Source organism: Oncorhynchus mykiss, chromosome 12 (assembly GCF_057628025.1).
Source record: "Oncorhynchus mykiss isolate SJ-2025 chromosome 12, ASM5762802v1, whole genome shotgun sequence".
Lineage (NCBI taxonomy): Eukaryota > Metazoa > Chordata > Actinopteri > Salmoniformes > Salmonidae > Oncorhynchus > Oncorhynchus mykiss.
The window spans coordinates 71,693,979-71,712,235 of NC_143033.1; the positions used below are offsets into that span (position 1 = coordinate 71,693,979).

General features: G+C 41.7%; 1 protein-coding gene across 7 annotated transcripts; it reads left to right on the plus strand.

Moving 5' to 3' along the window:
- Window positions 1-1,450: 1,450 nt before the first annotated feature.
- btr30 (bloodthirsty-related gene family, member 30) lies at window positions 1,451-17,813 on the plus strand. Of its 7 annotated transcripts, XM_021624728.3 has the most exons (12): window positions 4,563-4,678; window positions 4,956-5,044; window positions 5,383-6,027; window positions 7,751-7,846; window positions 8,249-8,482; window positions 8,759-8,930; window positions 9,466-9,543; window positions 12,404-12,430; window positions 15,713-15,739; window positions 15,974-16,149; window positions 16,363-16,748; window positions 17,581-17,813. In XM_021624728.3, the coding sequence occupies exons 3-11, from the start codon at window positions 5,401-5,403 to the stop codon at window positions 16,726-16,728; spliced, it is 1,803 nt and encodes a 600-aa protein (XP_021480403.1). In that variant the 5' UTR covers window positions 4,563-4,678; window positions 4,956-5,044; window positions 5,383-5,400; the 3' UTR covers window positions 16,729-16,748; window positions 17,581-17,813. The 7 variants fall into 7 exon arrangements, 6 of the variants coding, with proteins under 6 accessions (XP_021480402.1, XP_090049290.1, XP_021480401.1 ...); XM_090193164.1 differs by lacking the exons at window positions 4,563-4,678; window positions 4,956-5,044 and adding an exon at window positions 1,479-1,601; XM_021624725.3 differs by having other exon boundaries at window positions 16,363-17,813.
- Window positions 17,814-18,257: the final 444 nt, after the last annotated feature.

Consider the following 18,257-nt stretch of genomic DNA (forward strand, 5'->3'; position numbering starts at 1 on the left):
AATGATTTAATTGTCATATTTTGTCAATGATCTACACAAAATATACTCTAACTGGCACAAAAATTCTACTTTTTTTTATATTAATGGAAAATAAAATAATATATTTTGATTAGGTAAGTATTCAACCCCCTGAGTCGATGCATGTTAGAATCAACTTTGGCAGTGATTACAGCTCTGAGTCTTTCTGGGTAAGTCTCTAAGAGCTTTACAAAGCTTTACAAACCAGGATTGTACAATATTTGCACATTTATTATTTTAAAAATTATTCAAGCTCTGTCAAGTTGGTTGTTGATCATTGCTAGATAGCATTTTTTAAATCTTGCTATAGAAGATGTTCCTAATGTTTGGTATACTCAGTGTATATTTGGCCTTGTGTTTCAGGTTCCTGGTCTTCCTGAAAGGTGGATTTGTCTCCCAGTGTCTGTTGGAAAGCAGACTGAACCAGGTTCTCCTTTAGGACTTTGCCTGTGCTTAGCCCTATTACTTTTATTTTTATCCTTAAAAAAAAAACTCCCTACTCTCTGCCGATGACAAGCATACCCATAACATGATGCAGCCACCACCATGCTTGAAAATATGATGAGTGTGACTCAGTGATGCATTGTGTTGGATTTGCCCCAAACATAACACTTGGTATTCAGGACATAAAGTTCATTTCTGTGCTTCATTTTTTTACAGTATCACTTTAGTGCCTTATTGAAAACATGTTTTGGAATATTTGTATTCTGTACAGGCTTCCTTCTTTTCACTCTGTCATTTAGGTTAGTATTGTGGAGTAACCACAATGTTGTTGATCCATCCTCCAGTTTTCTCCTATTACAGCCATTTAACTCTGTAACTGCTTTAAATCACCATTGGTCTCATGGTCAAATCCTTCCTTCCTCTCTGTCAACTGAGTTAGGAAGGACACCTTTATCTTTGTTGTGACTGGGTGTATTGATACCGCATCCAAAGTGTAATTAATAACTTCACAGTGTTCAAAGGAAAATTCGACATCTTATTTTTTTTATACATTTGTTTTTACCCATCTTTGCAAACCATTGGAAAACCTCCCTGCTCGACTGAGAGACCTTACAGATAAATTGTATGTGTGGGGTACAGAGATGGTGTTAAACACCATTATTTCACCCAGTTAGTCCATGCAATTTATCTGACTAGTTCAGCAAATGTTTACTTCTGAAGTTATTTAGGCTTGCCATAACAAAGGAGTTTAATACTTATTGACTCATGACATTTCACCTTTCCATTTGTATTAATTTGTAAACATTTCTAAAAACATAATTCCACTTTGACATTATGGGGTCTTGTGTTAAGATCAGTGACACAACATGTAAATGTATTACATTTTCAATTCAGGCTGTAACAACGAAATGTGGAAAACATCAAGGGGTGTGAATACTTTGAGGGCACGGTAGTTGTTTCACTAACTCACCTGACTACTGTGCAAGCTGTTGTCAACCGTCACAACACACACCCACACACAATCACACATATACCTGACTAGCTGGAAGTACCTTCTTTGGCAGCGGTGACAGCAGCTTTGTAGGACAGTCACAAACTTATTTCATTCTTTCAACTCCATTGCAGAAGAAAGATACACGGTAAGTTTGTGTGTCAACAATTGTTGTAACAGGATCACGAGTAGCCTATAGCAATTTTTTACAAATATTATTTGTATGTGAAATATGCCTATGTATTGTATTACAATTACACCAATTGCTCATACAATGCTTTTTTGTGTAGCAATATTGATTGCTGTATAGGTACAGTACTGTAAATACTATTATGTTTTCATTCCAACCAATCTTCTGCCTGTTGACTGTTGATGTGGGTCAGATACGTTTCAAAATTAAACACACAACTCAATAGTGGCATTATCATCAGAACATGTAACAGTGAACATCCCAGTTTGGCAGATACCATGGTTCCTTGGTTGACAATGGTTTAGTCACTGAGAAGTTTCCAGGTAGACCTCAGTACAGGACAACCATTGACTGTATTTTATTTTCCATTCTTCACAGCCATTTACATAGACTTGGTTACATATGACCCTCTTCGTAACTTGTTGGTGAACAGGTTTGACAAGCTAGCGCCAATCGTGTAAAGTATAAAATCTAGTAGCACAATGCCTGTGTCATGTCATTTTGGATGGTAACATCGGTGTGACTGGATACAGTAAATTAAACCTGGGCTTTGGACAGCCATTGGCTTTGGGCCAAACTGAGAGAGGCCGCATGAATGGGACACAAGAATCGGCCTTTTGACAGCCTGCAGTTGTTAGTAGTAGATTAGAGTAGATAAGACCTGGGATATTGGTTACCTGACTGGCAGGGAAACTTGAAAGCATGCCCCCATGTTTTTGAGGTTATATAACTTATTTGTTGGATTCACGGATCACTTTCCAAATAAATACATTTGAAAGGTCTTAGGGTTGAAAGAGTAATTTACTGCATCACAAAGAGGCCATTGTTGTTTTTATTGAGGGAGATGGTGCATTGGAATTCACATACATTGACAGCATGTATGGTATGACTTCCACATTCACTCATGTCTGAGACAATCTAAGCCACACGCAACAAAACTGACTATAGTCTACACAGAGCATAGAGATATGTTATTTTCCATTGGCTCAGATATGAAGCCCTGTGACATCACAGTGTCCTGATCATTCCTCAGGTCACCGAGAGGAAAATCACTTGCATGCCACACAGGTAGATTAATGGTTGGACAAGGGAGTCTTTTTTTGGGGACAAACTACAAAAAAACGTAATGAGGAACCTGACAGATTGCATGTTAAATTGGGTTGGAAAGCATCGGAAGTATGGAGTCCCCTGCCTCTAAGCGGAGAATGATACTATGGCAATGTTGGAAATTCAATGCCAGCCTGTCTGTCTGAAAATGAACCTGTGGTCAGAGACCTGTGCTCAAATGATAATGGAAGTACTGAAATCAGAGACTATTCTTCAGTGACTATTCAATTCTTAAAACATGGTTGGATAAAAGCCATGAGCTCACACATCAGTTTAAATTGCATGGATGATGTTTGTCTGTCTGTCAGTCAGTATCATGGCAGAATAATTATTTCAACCTCTCTTGCATTTCTGTGCTCCCATTACGCCTATGTGGGGTAGAACAGTCTATTGTTGTGCTTTCAGGTGCACTGTAGGAATTCAGTTGAGAAATCACACACACACACAGCATAGGAGTGGGAGAGAGTCTTTTGAAAATGTCGCGGAATGCTGCAGGACCAGAAATATCAATAGACTCAAATAAAGAACATTCTGAAAAACCAGACACAGACTTCTGCATCATCATCGCATTTCCCACGGTTTATTCGTTTACCGTTGTTTGTTTTGGGAGCCAATAAAACTCCTTGCTGTGGTATGTGACTTGCATGAGTTCATGGTGTACAGTTCCTTCTTAACACCCATGGAAAAAATATAAGTGTAACGGATGTGAAACGGCTAGCTTAGTTAGCGTGGGTGCTAAATAGCGTTTCAATCAGTGACGTCACTTGCTCTGAGACCTTGAAGTAGTAGTTCCCCTTGCTCTGCAAGGGCCGCGGCTTTTGTGGCGCGATGGGTAACGATGCTTCGAGGGTGACTGTTGATGTGTGCAGAAGGTCCCTAGTTCGCGCCCGGGTATGGGCGAGGGGACGGTCTAAATTTGTACTGTTACATTGGTGCCGTGACCCGGATCACTAGTTGCTGCGGAAAAAGGAGGAAGGTCAAAAGGGGGGTGAGTGTAACGGATGTGAAACGGCTAGCTTAGTTAGCGTGGGCGCTAAATAGCGTTTCAATCAGTGACGTCACTTGCTCTGAGACCTTGAAGTAGTAGTTCCCCTTGCTCTGCAAGGGCCGTGGCTTTTGTGGCGCGATGGGTAACGATGCTTCGAGGGTGACCGTTGATGTGTGCAGAAGGTCCCTAGTTCGCGCCCGGGTATGGGCGAGGGGACGGTCTAAATTTGTACTGTTACATAGGCATGGCAAAGACAACCACATTCATAAACAGTAACTGCTTAGCGCCCAGGTGCTTGCTCAAAAAATGAACACGCATTGCTTGAGGTTTGGTTTTGTAAACATAAGGAACATATATTTCATATTAGCAAGAAATACTTTTAAAAAAAAGGTAAATTGTGTGGTAAATGTACCTTTTAAAAAAAAGTAGTTCTTGCTAATATGAAAGATACGTTCATTATGTTCAGGGTTATGGTTCGCACACAGCCATATTTCCATTACAGCGATTGCTTACTGAAAACAGAGTGGACTACCTGTGCTAATTATCCATCTGCATCTCTGAACACGTGTGTAAATGGAAGATGAACGCCACAAACATGGTGTCACTGAAAAATACTGCTGCAACTGTGTAAAAACAGTGTACAGTGAGTGTGTATTCTGCATTTGTGAAATACATTTTTTGATGTAATATGATTTGTGTTCCTCGGAACGTACCGCAAAGAGAATCGAAACACGTTTAAATGGAGTGAGCAAAGGCAGCCAGCCACTTGGAGTGAATCAGCACTGATCTTAAACAGGTGTTAGGCCAATCCCGGTGGAGGTGGCCCACAATGCACCTGTGCATACCAGTGATAGTTTGTCCACTGTCAGACACACCTCTTATCGACAACAAACAAGTCTGAAAACAGGCCAAAAAAAATACTACTCTGGTATCGGTTAAGGTGTGTTCAGTTTATTCAAAAATATACACCTAGTCAAGTTTAGTTATCTTTTAGAATGTATAGTCAAAATGCTTGATAAAAATGTTGTGTAGGAATTACTTTAACTATTTGTGATGCAACCCTTACTATTAATTGTTTATCAGCCCTTGTAATTTTGTGACCATCATTTGTTTGCCTTGTGGGGGATAATAGGCCTTGGCCCATTCTAAAACGATCTAGTTGTGATTTTCAAAGCGGTTTCTGTTGGTGAGATTTTTCCTAACCTCTTCTCTGCAAGATAATATGCTGTTGATTGAGAAGTGCCCTGAGGGATGTTAACTTGGGTCACCACCACACACACACAACAGCTTGGGTAGTCCTCAGACGGTAGGCCAAATTCTAAATTCCTAGCCTAAGTACTTGTCGGTTAACATCGACCAGCAGTAGAATTAGTAGGCCAGTTGTTGTGCTCTGTGTTGGTTATTGAACTAGTAATGGCAAATGTCTTCAACTTCCTTCAATACAATTAGGGCTACAACCACAAGGCCCATCTAGCCCGGTGAATATGATGGCTTAGTTATAGTTGCATGAGTTATCAGCCTCTACAACATGGCAATCTGGTTTATCGAACCTGTATAGGCCTAGTTAAATATTTGTGACATGTGTTGACCTTTGGGACTAGTAGAAATGTTTTTGTGTGACCTAGTATGTTGTCTCACCCGTAGGGCTTCTGGTAGGAGAAAATGATGGCTGAGGCGGGGGTCCTGGAGATGTTTTCGGAGCAGGAGCTGACCTGCTCCATCTGCTTAGACCTGTTCAACGACCCAGTGTCGACGCCCTGCGGACACAACTTTTGCCAGGGTTGCATCGGAGGCTACTGGGCCTCCAGCACCACCTGCACCTGCCCGCTCTGCAAACATCAGTTCCCCGAGCGGCCTCAGCTCAACATCAACCGAGTCTTCGCCCATATCGCTGAGAAATACAAAGAAGCTCACTACGGCACAGGAAAGCCGCACATGTCGGACGTGAATACACCGGGAGCCATGGCCAACAGCAACCCGTTCCTGGAGGAGATGATCAAATGTGATGTGTGTACAGGGAAAAAACAAGTGGCGATCAGCTCGTGTTTGACCTGCACGGCATCCTACTGCGAGGCCCATGTGCAGCCTCACCTGAACACGCCCTTCTATGCCAACCACCAGCTCCTGGAGCCCCGGGAAGCGCTTCGCGGCCGCACCTGCCCACTGCACCACCGACTTCTGGAGGTGTACTGCCGCACGGACCAGATCTGTATCTGTGCCATCTGTGTGCTGGAGGAGCACCGCACACACCGCACCGTGTCCGTGCAGACAGAGCGAGTCAACAAACAGGTGAGAAGGCAAAGCAGCTTTCACATCAGGCGCTTGGAGCACACACCTCTTCAGAACCTCAATGGCCCAAGCAGCTCAAATATGCTTATGTGCCAAGGCTATGGTCTGAAGGCTACTTAAGGGTGTGATGTGTTTCCTGGGGTTGGATGTGTGCCTTTTTTAAAGAAAAATAATTTCATTCTAGTTCTGTGGTTGGCGTGCCCTAACAGTCAAAACAGACAATGGCCAATGAAGAGAGGGTAGTGTCAGGTATTTTATTTAGGTTACTATTTTTTATATTACAACTTGTATGTTGAACCTTTGAAAGACTGAGTATTGGCTACGAGTTTGTAGGTCATAGGGGACTCTCAGCTTCTTGCAATGCAGATGACATAGATAGATAACCCCTATGTAAACAAGCCACTAAAATCCCTTGTGCGATGCAGATTTTACTCTAAAGATTATCTGAGATGGGAGTTGGTTATGTTCTTGTCTAAGTTGCATCCACATTTCTAATGTAAACAACCTGCATAGAAACAGTGACTGGCTATTTATCTGGTTCGCTTTCAGATAACTGTAAAATCCTGAACCAAGAGGGTAAAAAAGTGACGGGGAACTGTGGAACTTTAAAAATTTACTAACACATTTCCATTCAATGACTGCATCACAATTTGACAGCTGCCGGTTGCACTCTATTTTAAGTAATTAAATATAACATATGATCCTCTTTTTGGCTCTGAGCAGAAAACAAAGAAACAGCTCATTGCATAAATGTTTCTGAGAAAATGGGCAGCTCCATTGAGGCCAATCTATTTTGAAGATCTCAATTTTCTACTGCTACTTCTATGAGCAAACAAACTGGAAGGGTGCACACTGCGGCCTGGAATGTGTTGTATGAACAGGTATAAAGCCAAGGTTTGATTTACTGCCACCTGCAGTTATGGAATGTTTGCTCATGAGTATAATTCATTGGCTGATGACAAGGATGAAATCATGTGATCCTTCCTTAACCTATAGGAAGTCTCATCCAGTTGATTACTTCAAAGTAGATCCCCACAGTGGTGAATATATTGATAAAAGTCACCTTGTCCTAGAGAGATTCACACGGTTATCAAAAAGTCACGCCAGGGTAAGCCAACACAAAACACAGCCCTTATTTAAAGTGTTTTGAAAATCCCCTATGGGAATAATTAATTGTGGAGAGAAACTATTGGAACCATTTCCCTGTTTGACTGCTAGGTTTTATGGGTATTATGACTCGTACTGTGGTACTCTATGGTTAAATTCCTCAATGGCGCTAAAATGGGTTTACGCCACTAGAATCCTCATTTCTCTATGGGTCGGGCATCTGACTAAAAACATGAGCAATTTTACATGATTTAGGTCTAATCTTGTGGATAATGGGTTTGGCTCAAGGCAAATGAATAACGTGATTTTTTTTTAATTAATGTATTTCATTATGTTGTCTGAAATGTATATGGCTATTTCAAAGACAATGCTTTTCTATTTGCATCTAAAAAAAATATTTTCTAGGGTATTTTTTTGGGCACTTCAAAGCACATTTTACTTGAATGTGTTCCCTAAGAGCCTGTTTTAAGCAGCAACAGGACGGCAGCATTGTCTAGTTAGGACAAGTAGTAAACTGGCATGATGCCAAATCTACTCTCAATGACACTGCATTCACATAATTGGTCTCTTTGTCTCTCATCCTCCATCTCTTTGCTGTCCTTTGTCTGTCACACAGAAGCTCATTGGAAAGACGGAACTGGAGATTCAGAACCGGATTGAGGGGAAGCACTTCCGTCTGAATGAGCTCAAGAGCCGACTGGAGACCGTCAGGGTAGGCAGCTGATTCACAGGCCCCGACATTGTATCAACATTGTGTTAGATCTATTTGACCCCTTCACTAAACCCCTCAACGTGTCAGGCTTCATATTCATCAGAGCACGCTACCACTCTGTCTAGTGTTAGGTGACCGTACCAACAACCATTACTCCCACTGCAGTGGCTATTAGCAGGTCAAGACAGTCTGTTTAGTCCACCCAAATGATGTTTGCTATACCCCTGTTATGATACATTACAGAAACTATTAGAATTTTTTAAAAACACATGTTTTAGGCTTGATGAATCGCACATTTTTCAGTTGTGTGACCTGAGATCACAATAATGACCATAACTGGAGAGAAAGAAACGGACCTTAAATCAGTGTCAAGGAGCAACTTAATCCTTCTGTTTTTTCTAGAACTATGCACGGGGTGAGATGTCGGAAGTGGAGCAGTTGCTGGGGGAGCTGAGTCGCTCGGTGGACAGGATCCGTGAAGAGCTGGTGGGCGGGATGGAGGAGAAGCGGGCGTCAGTGGAAACACGGGGGGAGGGGCTAGTGACCCGTTTGGAGGCGGAGCTTGGCCAGCTGAAGGTGCGGCGATCCAGACTGGAAGCTCAGGCCACGTCTGAGGACCACATTGGCTTCCTCCAGGTACGGAGGGAATGTGTTTTAGCTGAGGCACCTTTTATCATTTGTGGATGTACTTCATTTAGCTTATCTGTTGTAACAGTTGGGTGGGGTTCGCACTTTGAGGGCAATGGGACATGCAGCTGGTGTGCCACGTGTACATTCCAATGGCCTCTACTTGCAAGCTATCAGAGATTTTACCAGAGTCCACTCCACGTCCATTCCACTGATGTTCAACTCTGAACTGTAAGTCTTTCAATTGAACATATCTGTCAATGCCTGCCGTCAACCCACTTTCAGAGTTTTGAGGAGGCGAGTGCCCCCATACAGGCAGACTCTGACACCCAGGAGTTGGATGCCGAGGCGGAGGTGTCACTGCATTTCTCTCTGGGGGAGGTGAAGGTGGCTCTGGGGGAATTGAAGAAGAGTATGGATGAGATCCGCATGGGGGAGGTGCAATCCCGAAGCTCCCGTGAGTAGCACCATCATCACTTTCATTGTTTTAACCAATCTCCATAGTCATATCATCATTATTTATTATCCTCATTATCCTTTTCAAAATGGACATCAGTTACCAAATATTCATAATGGTAATGGGGGGGTAGATTATTTGCATCATTTCCATAATGTTCTTCATATCGTTACCAAAAATCCCTACAACATTATTATTTTGTAAAGAAATCATCAGCTGTTCCCTTACTGTGGTTTTCGGGTGAAGTTTCTCATAAATGACTGCTGAAAGTAGTCAGTCTAGTCTGTAAGCAGTCAAAATACCATTCCTACTCAAATACCTCATGCCAATAGAACTCATTCCTTCTGTCATCCATCGGTCGGTCAGGTTAAGAATGAGTAATTCACAAAAGTGGGTTGTAAAAATACCAGGAGGAACACATGAGGAAACACAACCTGCATAACTATTATCATACCTGGCCTGAAAGTATAATGCACTGTATGTTGTGGACCAACCTATTTGTTTGTTACCATAACCCATTATGCGTGTGTTTCAGTTACTTCCCTAAGGGAGAGCGACAGTATGATGAGTATACAGACACTACGGACCACTAAGAGTCAGTGGTCTCTACGAGGTGGGTCAATTTTAAATTGCGTCTCATATATATTATAGTACCAGTCAAAAGTTTGGAAACACCTCCTCATTCAATTTTATTTATTTTACCATTTTCTACATCAAAACTATGAAAATCATGTAGTAACCAAAGGTGTAAAACAAATCAAAATCTATTTTATATTTGAGATTCTTCAAAGTAGCCATCCTTTGCCTTGATGACAGCTTTGCACAATCTTTGCATTCTCTCAACCATATAAATTTATAGGGGACAATGCACATTAATCATCAATATTACAATAATTCAACATGTGAATGTGCCGGGGTTAGCCAAAAGCTCATTTACACCCGTCATCCCAGGGCAGCTAAGGACAGTTACACAGCTACAATACAAATACTCACTAAAACAACACAAAATACAAATGCATCCAATAATATATCATTCTAACGACAACTATCATCAACTGTCTTACATATGAGGAACCACAACTCATGTGTACAGGTTTGGAAAGATATTAGCCATGTTTTCAATTCAAATTTAAAAGTACAATCAGTGCAGCTTCTCAAGTCCGTGGGCATTGCATTCCAGTATATTGTAGCTCTATCAGAGAAGGCCGATTTTACTGTGTCGAAGGGACAACGCAATCCCTCTAGTTACTGCCTTTGTTATCCTGGAAAGCCCATGCAAGCCTGGCCATCAATAATCTGCATCTACATACTGCTTAAAGCTATCCGGGCTAAATCAATTATGCTTGTTTATGATAACGGTGGTAACTGTTTGGTTTGTTATCAGAAATCTTTAGTGTTTGTAGAGTGATTTTCAATTTGTTTCAGAATAGTAGTTCCTGCTTGTGACCAGCATGTGAGGCAATATCTCAAATGTGAGAAGATCATTCCATGCATATATAGTTTGGTGGCCTCCAGAGGAAGGAAATGTGTTATTTAATAGTTTTGATGTCTTCACTATTTTTCTACAATGTAGAAAATAGTCAAAATAAAGAAAAACCTTGAATAAGTAGGTGTCCAAACTTTTGACTGGTATTGTACATGCAGTGCATTCGGAAAATAATTAGACCCCTTGACTTTTTCAGAACTGTTACATTGTTGTAAATGTATAATACATGTTTTTTTTTAAATCACTTGTACATAAGTATTCAGATCCTTTATTCAGTACTTTTAAGCAGAGATTAAGTCAAGTCTCCTTGGGTGTAATGCTACAAGCTTGGCACACCTGTATTTGGAGTTTCTCCCATTCTTCTCCGCAGATCCTCAAGCGCTGTCAGGTTGGATGGGTAGCGTCGCTGCACAGATATTTTCAGGTCTCTCCAGAGTTGTTCGATCTGGTTCAAGTCTGGGCTCTGGCTGGGCCACTCAAGGACATTCAGAGACTTGTCCCGAAGCCACTCCTGCATTCTTATGGCTGTGTGCTTAGGGTCATTGTCCTGTTGGAAGGTGAATCTTCGCACCAGTCTGAGATCCTGAGCGCTCTGGAGCAGGTTTTCATCAAAGATCTCTCTGTACTTTGCTCCGTTCATCTTTCCCTCAATCCTGATTAGTCTCCCAGCTGAAAAACACATCCCAACAGCATGATGCTGCCACCACCATGCTTGACTGTAGGGATGGTGCCAGGTTTCCTCCAGATGTGACGCTTCGCATTCAAGCCAAAGAGTTCAAACTTGGTTTCATCAGACCAGAGAATCTTGTTTCTCATGGTCTGAGAGTCTTTGGGTGCCTTTTGGCAAACTCCAAGTGGGCTGTCATGTGCCTTTGACTGAGGAGTGACTTCTGTCTGGCCACTCTACCATAAAGACCTGATTGGTGGAGGGCTGCAGAGATGGTTGTCCTTCTGGAAGGTTCTCAGATGTCCAGAGAAACACGAGTTCTGTCAGTGACCATCAGATTCTTGGTAACCTCCCTGACCAAGGTCCTGCTCCCGCGATTGCTCCGTTTGGCCAGGTGGCCAGCACTAGGAACACTCTTGGGGTTTCCAAACATCTTCAATTTAAGAATGATGGAGGCCACTGTGTTCTTGGGGACCTTCAATGCTGCAGACATTTTTATGTACCCTGCCTCAGATCTGTGCCTCGACACAATCCTGTCTCGGAGCTCTACGGACAATTCCTTCGATCCCATGGCTTGGTTTTTGCTCTTACATGCACTGTCAACTGTGGGACCTTATATAGACAGGTGTGTGCCTTTCCAAATCATGTCCAATCAATTGAATTTATGACAGGTGGACTCCAAGTTGTAGAAAAATCTCAAGGATGATCAATGGAAACAGAATGCACCTGAGCTCAATTCCTAAGTTTCGTAGCAATGGGTCTGAATACTAATGTACATGCATACATTTGCACATTTCTAAAACCTTTTTCCGCTTTGTCATTATGGAGTATTGTGTGTAGATTGCTGAGGAATTGTTTTTTTTAGTCTTATTCTAAAAAATATATTAATACAATGTGGAAAATGTCAAGGGGTCTGAACTTTACGAAGGCACTGTATTTCCACACTGTGGTTGGAATTATACTGTGACATTTTTAAATCTATGATAAAGCACTTTGTGTAAGAGCTGTTTTGAAAAGGTCTCCTGAAACCAGATTTTGCCCTACTCTCTGCCAATAATAGCTAGTTTTAAAGTGACATCTTTACCATTAAGCTCCTCCAATTAGGTCCCTCTTGGACCACTCTGACAGTCCTAGCTAAATTATTTCTTGTTTTTCTAAGAAGCTGTTTTTATTTTTGACCATTTTAATTGAAAACAAGGTACGGTACTTAATTGTTACCCTAAAAAATGATTTGATATTGAGATACAAATGGCTGCATTAATTCTGTACTCACGCATACTTCCATTAAACAACATGTCTTCATGTTTCTTCTCCCCTCAGATCTAAAAAAGATAAAATCTGGATCAGGTATGTCTGTCTGCACTCTGTGAGCTCTTCACTCCAAAGATTTTCTTTTGGATTAATGTCTAGGACCCATGTGAATGAAGTATTGGGTAATGAGATGGGATATTTTGCAGAGGCTTTGTTTTAGCTTAAAGGAAATGTTAGACAAAGGTCAAGAGTTTGTTGTAAAGGAAAAAGCTTACAAACCTAGTTTACTTACTTAAAATACAATTTTTAAGAAGATTGGTGCTTGGTGATTCACGATGCCTCTTCTGAAGAAGTTTTAAAATAACTCATTTGATGTAGGCCTAGATAGATTCTGTCGTTTTTTTTCCCACTTCATATATTTCGACAATGTATGCATTTTTTTTAACACGCACATCTAATAGAACATCTTTCCCCACCTTCACAATGGTTCACCAATAGTTTAAAGGCCCAGTGCAGTCAAAGTTCAGTTTTTCTGTGTTTTGTATCATATTGTACAACAGCTGATGAAACGAACACTGTACAAGTGTAAAAAATGTTGCTCACTAGCCACATTTTCATCCATAGTTTTATGCAAGTAAAGTCGTACAGTATGAAAAATAATCACGACAGCTGTGATGGAAACGGGACATTTCGGGACAATTTGTCCATGTCGAATTTTAGTTCGACATGGTTGGATTTTTTTAGTGTCAGTAAAATTATTTAGGCAAGAAATGCAGAAATATTGACAACCATCATATTGAAGTAAACGTGGAGTCACTTGATGATATAGTGTGTGGTCCTCTTGCTATGTCTTGGGGAAGCCATGCAATGTATTAGGCTACAGGTGAAAGAAGTTATGAACTTCACTGTGCACTTTCAGTACCCTGTGATTTTGACGTTTCCTTTCCAATAAATATTGAGTGTCTTATTCTGGTGACGTGATGCTTGACTGCTGTCTGGCATACAAATACTCTCCCTTTTTATCCATAATAATGTCATCATGTTGAGTAGCCTACCCGCACAGTATCTGTGAGTTGTTGGCTAGAGCACGCGTGCCAAGACCAGAGTAGGCACATTTGCTATTTAATGCAACAGTTAGTTTTGTCACAATCTGTCGAGTTGAAAATGGGATGGAAATACATTGAACATAACATTTTTGTCGGTACCTGAAAACTTAAATGGAGGAAAAAGAAGTACCCACTGATTTTTATCCACAAAAGTGAGTTTGGTGGAAACACACTGGTGGGAAATGCATTATTATTATTTTTTTAAATGGGGATTCTAGAATAATTGCATATACAGTGCCTTGCGAAAGTATTCGGCCCCCTTGAACTTTGCGACCTTTTGCCACATTTCAGGCTTCAAACATAAAGATATAAAACTGTATTTTGTTGTGAAGAATCAACAACAAGTGGGACACAATCATGAAGTGGAACGACATTTATTGGATATTTCAAACTTTTTTAACAAATCAAAAACTGAAAAATTGGGCGTGCAAAATGATTCAGCCCCTTTACTTTCAGTGCAGCAAACTCTCTCCAGAAGTTCAGTGAGGATCTCTGAATGATCCAATGCTAACCTAAATGACTAATGATGATAAATACAATCCACCTGTGTGTAATCAAGTCTCCGTATAAATGCACCTGCACTGTGATAGTCTCAGAGGTCCGTTAAAAGCGCAGAGAGCATCATGAAGAACAAGGAACACACCAGGCAGGTCCGAGATACTGTTGTGAAGAAGTTTAAAGCCGGATTTGGATACAAAAAGACTTCCCAAGCTTTAAACATCCCAAGGAGCACTGTGCAAGCGATAATATTGAAATGGAAGGAGTATCAGACCACTGCAAATCTACCAAGACCTGGCCGTCCCTCTAAACTTTCAGCTCATACAAGGAGAAGACTGATCAGAGATGCAGCCAAGAGGCCCATGATCACTCTGGATGAACTGCAGAGATCTACAGCTGAGGTGGGAGACTCTGTCCATAGGACAACAATCAGTCGTATATTGCACAAATCTGGCCTTTATGGAAGAGTGGCAAGAAGAAAGCCATTTCTTAAGATATCCATAAAAAGTGTTGTTTAAAGTTTGCCACAAGCCACCTGGAAGACACACCAAACATGTGGAAGAAGGTGCTCTGGTCAGATGAAACCAAAATTGAACTTTTTGGCAACAATGCAAAACGTTATGTTTGGCGTGAAAGCAACACAGCTGAACACACCATCCCCACTGTCAAACATGGTGGTGGCAGCATCATGGTTTGGGCCTGCTTGTCTTCAGCAGGGACAGGGAAGATGGTTAAAATTGATGGGAAGATGGATGGAGCCAAATACAGGACCATTCTGGAAGAAAACCTGATGGAGTCTGCAAAAGACCTGAGACTGGGACGGAGATTTGTCTTCCAACAAGACAATGATCCAAAACATAAAGCAAAATCTACAATGGAATGGTTCAAAAATAAACATATCCAGGTGTTAGAATGGCCAAGTCAAAGTCCAGACCTGAATCCAATCGAGAATCTGTGGAAAGAACTGAAAACTGCTGTTCACAAATGCTCTCCATCCAACCTCACTGAGCTCGAGCTGTTTTGCAAGGAGGAATGTGAAAAAAATTCAGTCTCTCGATGTGCAAAACTGATAGACATACCCCAAGCGACTTACAGCTGTAATCGCAGCAAAAGGTGGCGCTACAAAGTATTAACTTAAGGGGGCTGAATAATTTTGCACGCCCAATTTTTCAGTTTTTGATTTGTTAAAAAAGTTTGAAATATCCAATAAATGTCGTTCCACTTCATGATTGTGTCCCACTTGTTGTTGATTCTTCACAAAAAAATACAGTTTTATATCTTTATGTTTGAAGCCTGAAATGTGGCAAAAGGTCGCAAAGTTCAAGGGGGCCGAATACTTTCGCAAGGCACTGTATATCTGTCGCTAATTGGATGGCAACCTAGCTAGTGTTATTTCCTGATAGTTTCTGGTTGGAATGAATCGACACAGGACCTTCTAATCAACCTGTTTGCATGGGTGGGAGTTTTGCCTTGCCTGGTGATTACACCAGGCGGTAAATTGATTAATAAACAATAACAAACTTCCAAACTTCTCTGCCAATAACAGCTTGTTTTCAGTTTTCCCCTCCCCACTCAGATCACTCCCAGACAGTCATAGCAAAATTCTTCCCTGATTAGGTTTTTTGTCAATTTTAATGAAACACGACAACAGTAAGGTACTTAATTGTTACCCAGAAATGATTTGCTATTGATTTGCATTGGCTTTAACTAATCAAACCAATAGTAGTTTCTATGTATTGGAAAAGAGACTCACCGTAATTACTTTTTCGTACAGGGCTGAAGAAGATCCAGTCTTATTTAGGTGAGTTGTTCTGATCTTAATTCTAAATACCAACCTGTCCTGGTCTTATCTCTACCATTGCTTTTACTGTATTACTGGATGTAGTGATTGACTGTTGTTTTCCAATAATGCTCTCCAAATAGTCTGTTTTACAGAAGACACCATCTCACTGTCTTTTTGGCCATGATTCCTAACATTATTCGGCTGTGGCATTCACACCAGAGCCTTGACCTTTTTGTGTTCCTTCTCATTCAGAGGATGTGACGCTAAACCCGGTGACGGCGTACCCCTTCCTCATCCTCTCTGACGACAGGAAGCAGGTAAAGAGAGGAGAGAAACTGCAGTTCTACAGGAACAGCACCCAACGCTTCGACGTCTGGTCTTGCGTGCTGGCCAAAGAGGGCTTCAACTCGGGGCGACACTACTGGGAGGTGAGAGGGCAGGGGTCAAGGGTTGGGGTATCTCATAGAAATTGGAGGGTGAGAGAAATGACTAAATAGTGGCTTCAGTTTTATTGGTTTAATCTATTTTGGCGTTTGATGTTAGAAAAGTGTATGTCGTGCAGGATTTAACCTTGCATGCTCGTCCCCACTCAACTTTTGTCGGTATCAATTTATCTTTCTCTTTCTGTCTCTTCATCTCAGGTGAATGTGGGTGAGAATAAAGACTGGAAGGTGGGCGTGGTGCGGGAGTCAGCCCAGAGGAAAGGGCTGTTTGACATGAGCCCTAATAGTGGTTACTACGCCCTCTGGTGGGGGGGCACCCACCTGCGCGCCCTCACTATTCCAGCCCTCACCAAGGTTAAGACATCGGTGCGCCTCCGCAGAGTGGGCGTCTACCTGGACTGTGAGGAGGGTCAGGTGACCTTCTACAATGTCAAGACTGGCTCGGAGGTGTACAGCTTCAGCGTGGCTGAGTTCTCTGAGAGGATGTTTCCTCTACTGGGCACTGGGGACAGGGAAGTGCCCCTGGCTCTCATGATCACACAGTGTAGCAGCGTGCCCGAATGAGAGGATAGTGAGAATGAATGGTGAGATGACATGTGTGTGCATGCATAGACAATTTATGAAAGTGAAAATGTGTTTTAGGGTGAATTTGCTTGAAGATTAAAGTGTGGTTAGCTTGGATGAGTCAGTGGGAAAGTGAGTGCAAGTTTGAGTGGATGATGAACATCTTGGTGAAAATATTTTAGGTTGAATGTGCTTGAAGATGAGTGTGAGATGAGGTATGTGAGACGGCAGATGGGGACCAAGAGAAATGGAGTGAAAATAAGATGGAGAGAAGTCTCATCTTTACATTTTGCCTGCAACCTCCAATTCAGCTGTTGGCATTGTCCAGTACCCACTGAACATTTGACTCATTGCACACACACTGGTTCACAATGCACTGAAAGGCAGGTGATGGGGCAAAACACTTGTGTGGAATCTTGGAATTACTTCATGGTCAGGAAGTAAGTCAGAATTGATATCTGAAATCACAATGGTACACTTGTATTCTAACCCTCTTCGTTGTCACAATTTTCTAATATTTGTGTCAAAATGGCTTCAGTCTAAGGTTCTTAATTATCTTGGTGGATAGGTCCTGTTGGGGATATCTTTTGTATTGTTCAAGGTTGTTTCACACTAACTCAGGGTTTCCCCAAACTCGGGACCCCAAGGGGTGCAAGTTTTTTTTTTTTTGCCCTAGCACTACACAGCTGATTTCAACTAATCATCAAGCTTTGATAATTTGAATCAGCTGTGTATTGTTAGACAAAAACGTGCACCCCTTGGGGTCCCGAGAACCGAGTTTGGGAAACGCTGCACAACCTACTTTTGTTCTATATCTGGAATTGAATTCTGTCCTGTTTGCATGTTTTACAGTTGTCAGAGAATGGTGGATGATGATGATCAGACATTTGCTGAATGACTCTCCCTCTCCTTACACAATTCAAGTGGACAGCTGTGAAAGATGCTATTAGCTTATACGGCTATTTACAGCCCTTGACAGCAATGAGTTGGTAATTTATTTTGTGGCAGTATTGCTTGTTATCGTCTGTTCTGTCCCATGTGTTTTTAAATATTTTAACAATAAAAATGTATTGGGTGGAAAAAAAGGACTGTCTCAGTTATGTTTTACAGTTGGTCATTGTAACTTTCCATTATTGTTCCATGGGGCTCCTGAGTGGCGCAGCATCTCAGTTCAAGAGGTGTCACTACAGTCCCTGTTCTGTATCCAAACTGTGATCCCATAGGGACACAATCGGCCCAGCGTTGTCCTGGGTAGGCCGTCGAACTTGTTCTTGACGGACTTAGCTGGTTAAATAAAAAATCACTACAGCTGCACTAGCTGCTGTTGATTCCAGCCACAAGAGGGTGCTGGAGTACAAGAGCAGTCTTTCCCTCATCCCTGCTCTTGGATGCAAACTCAAACCCAGCATTTCATGAGATGCACCAAACTTCCAACATTGACAAATGCGAAGAGCATAGACACTGCATCACAACAGCTCAATTATAATGGAAAGCGTTAACCAGCAGTATATTGCGTCGGTCCAGGGCAA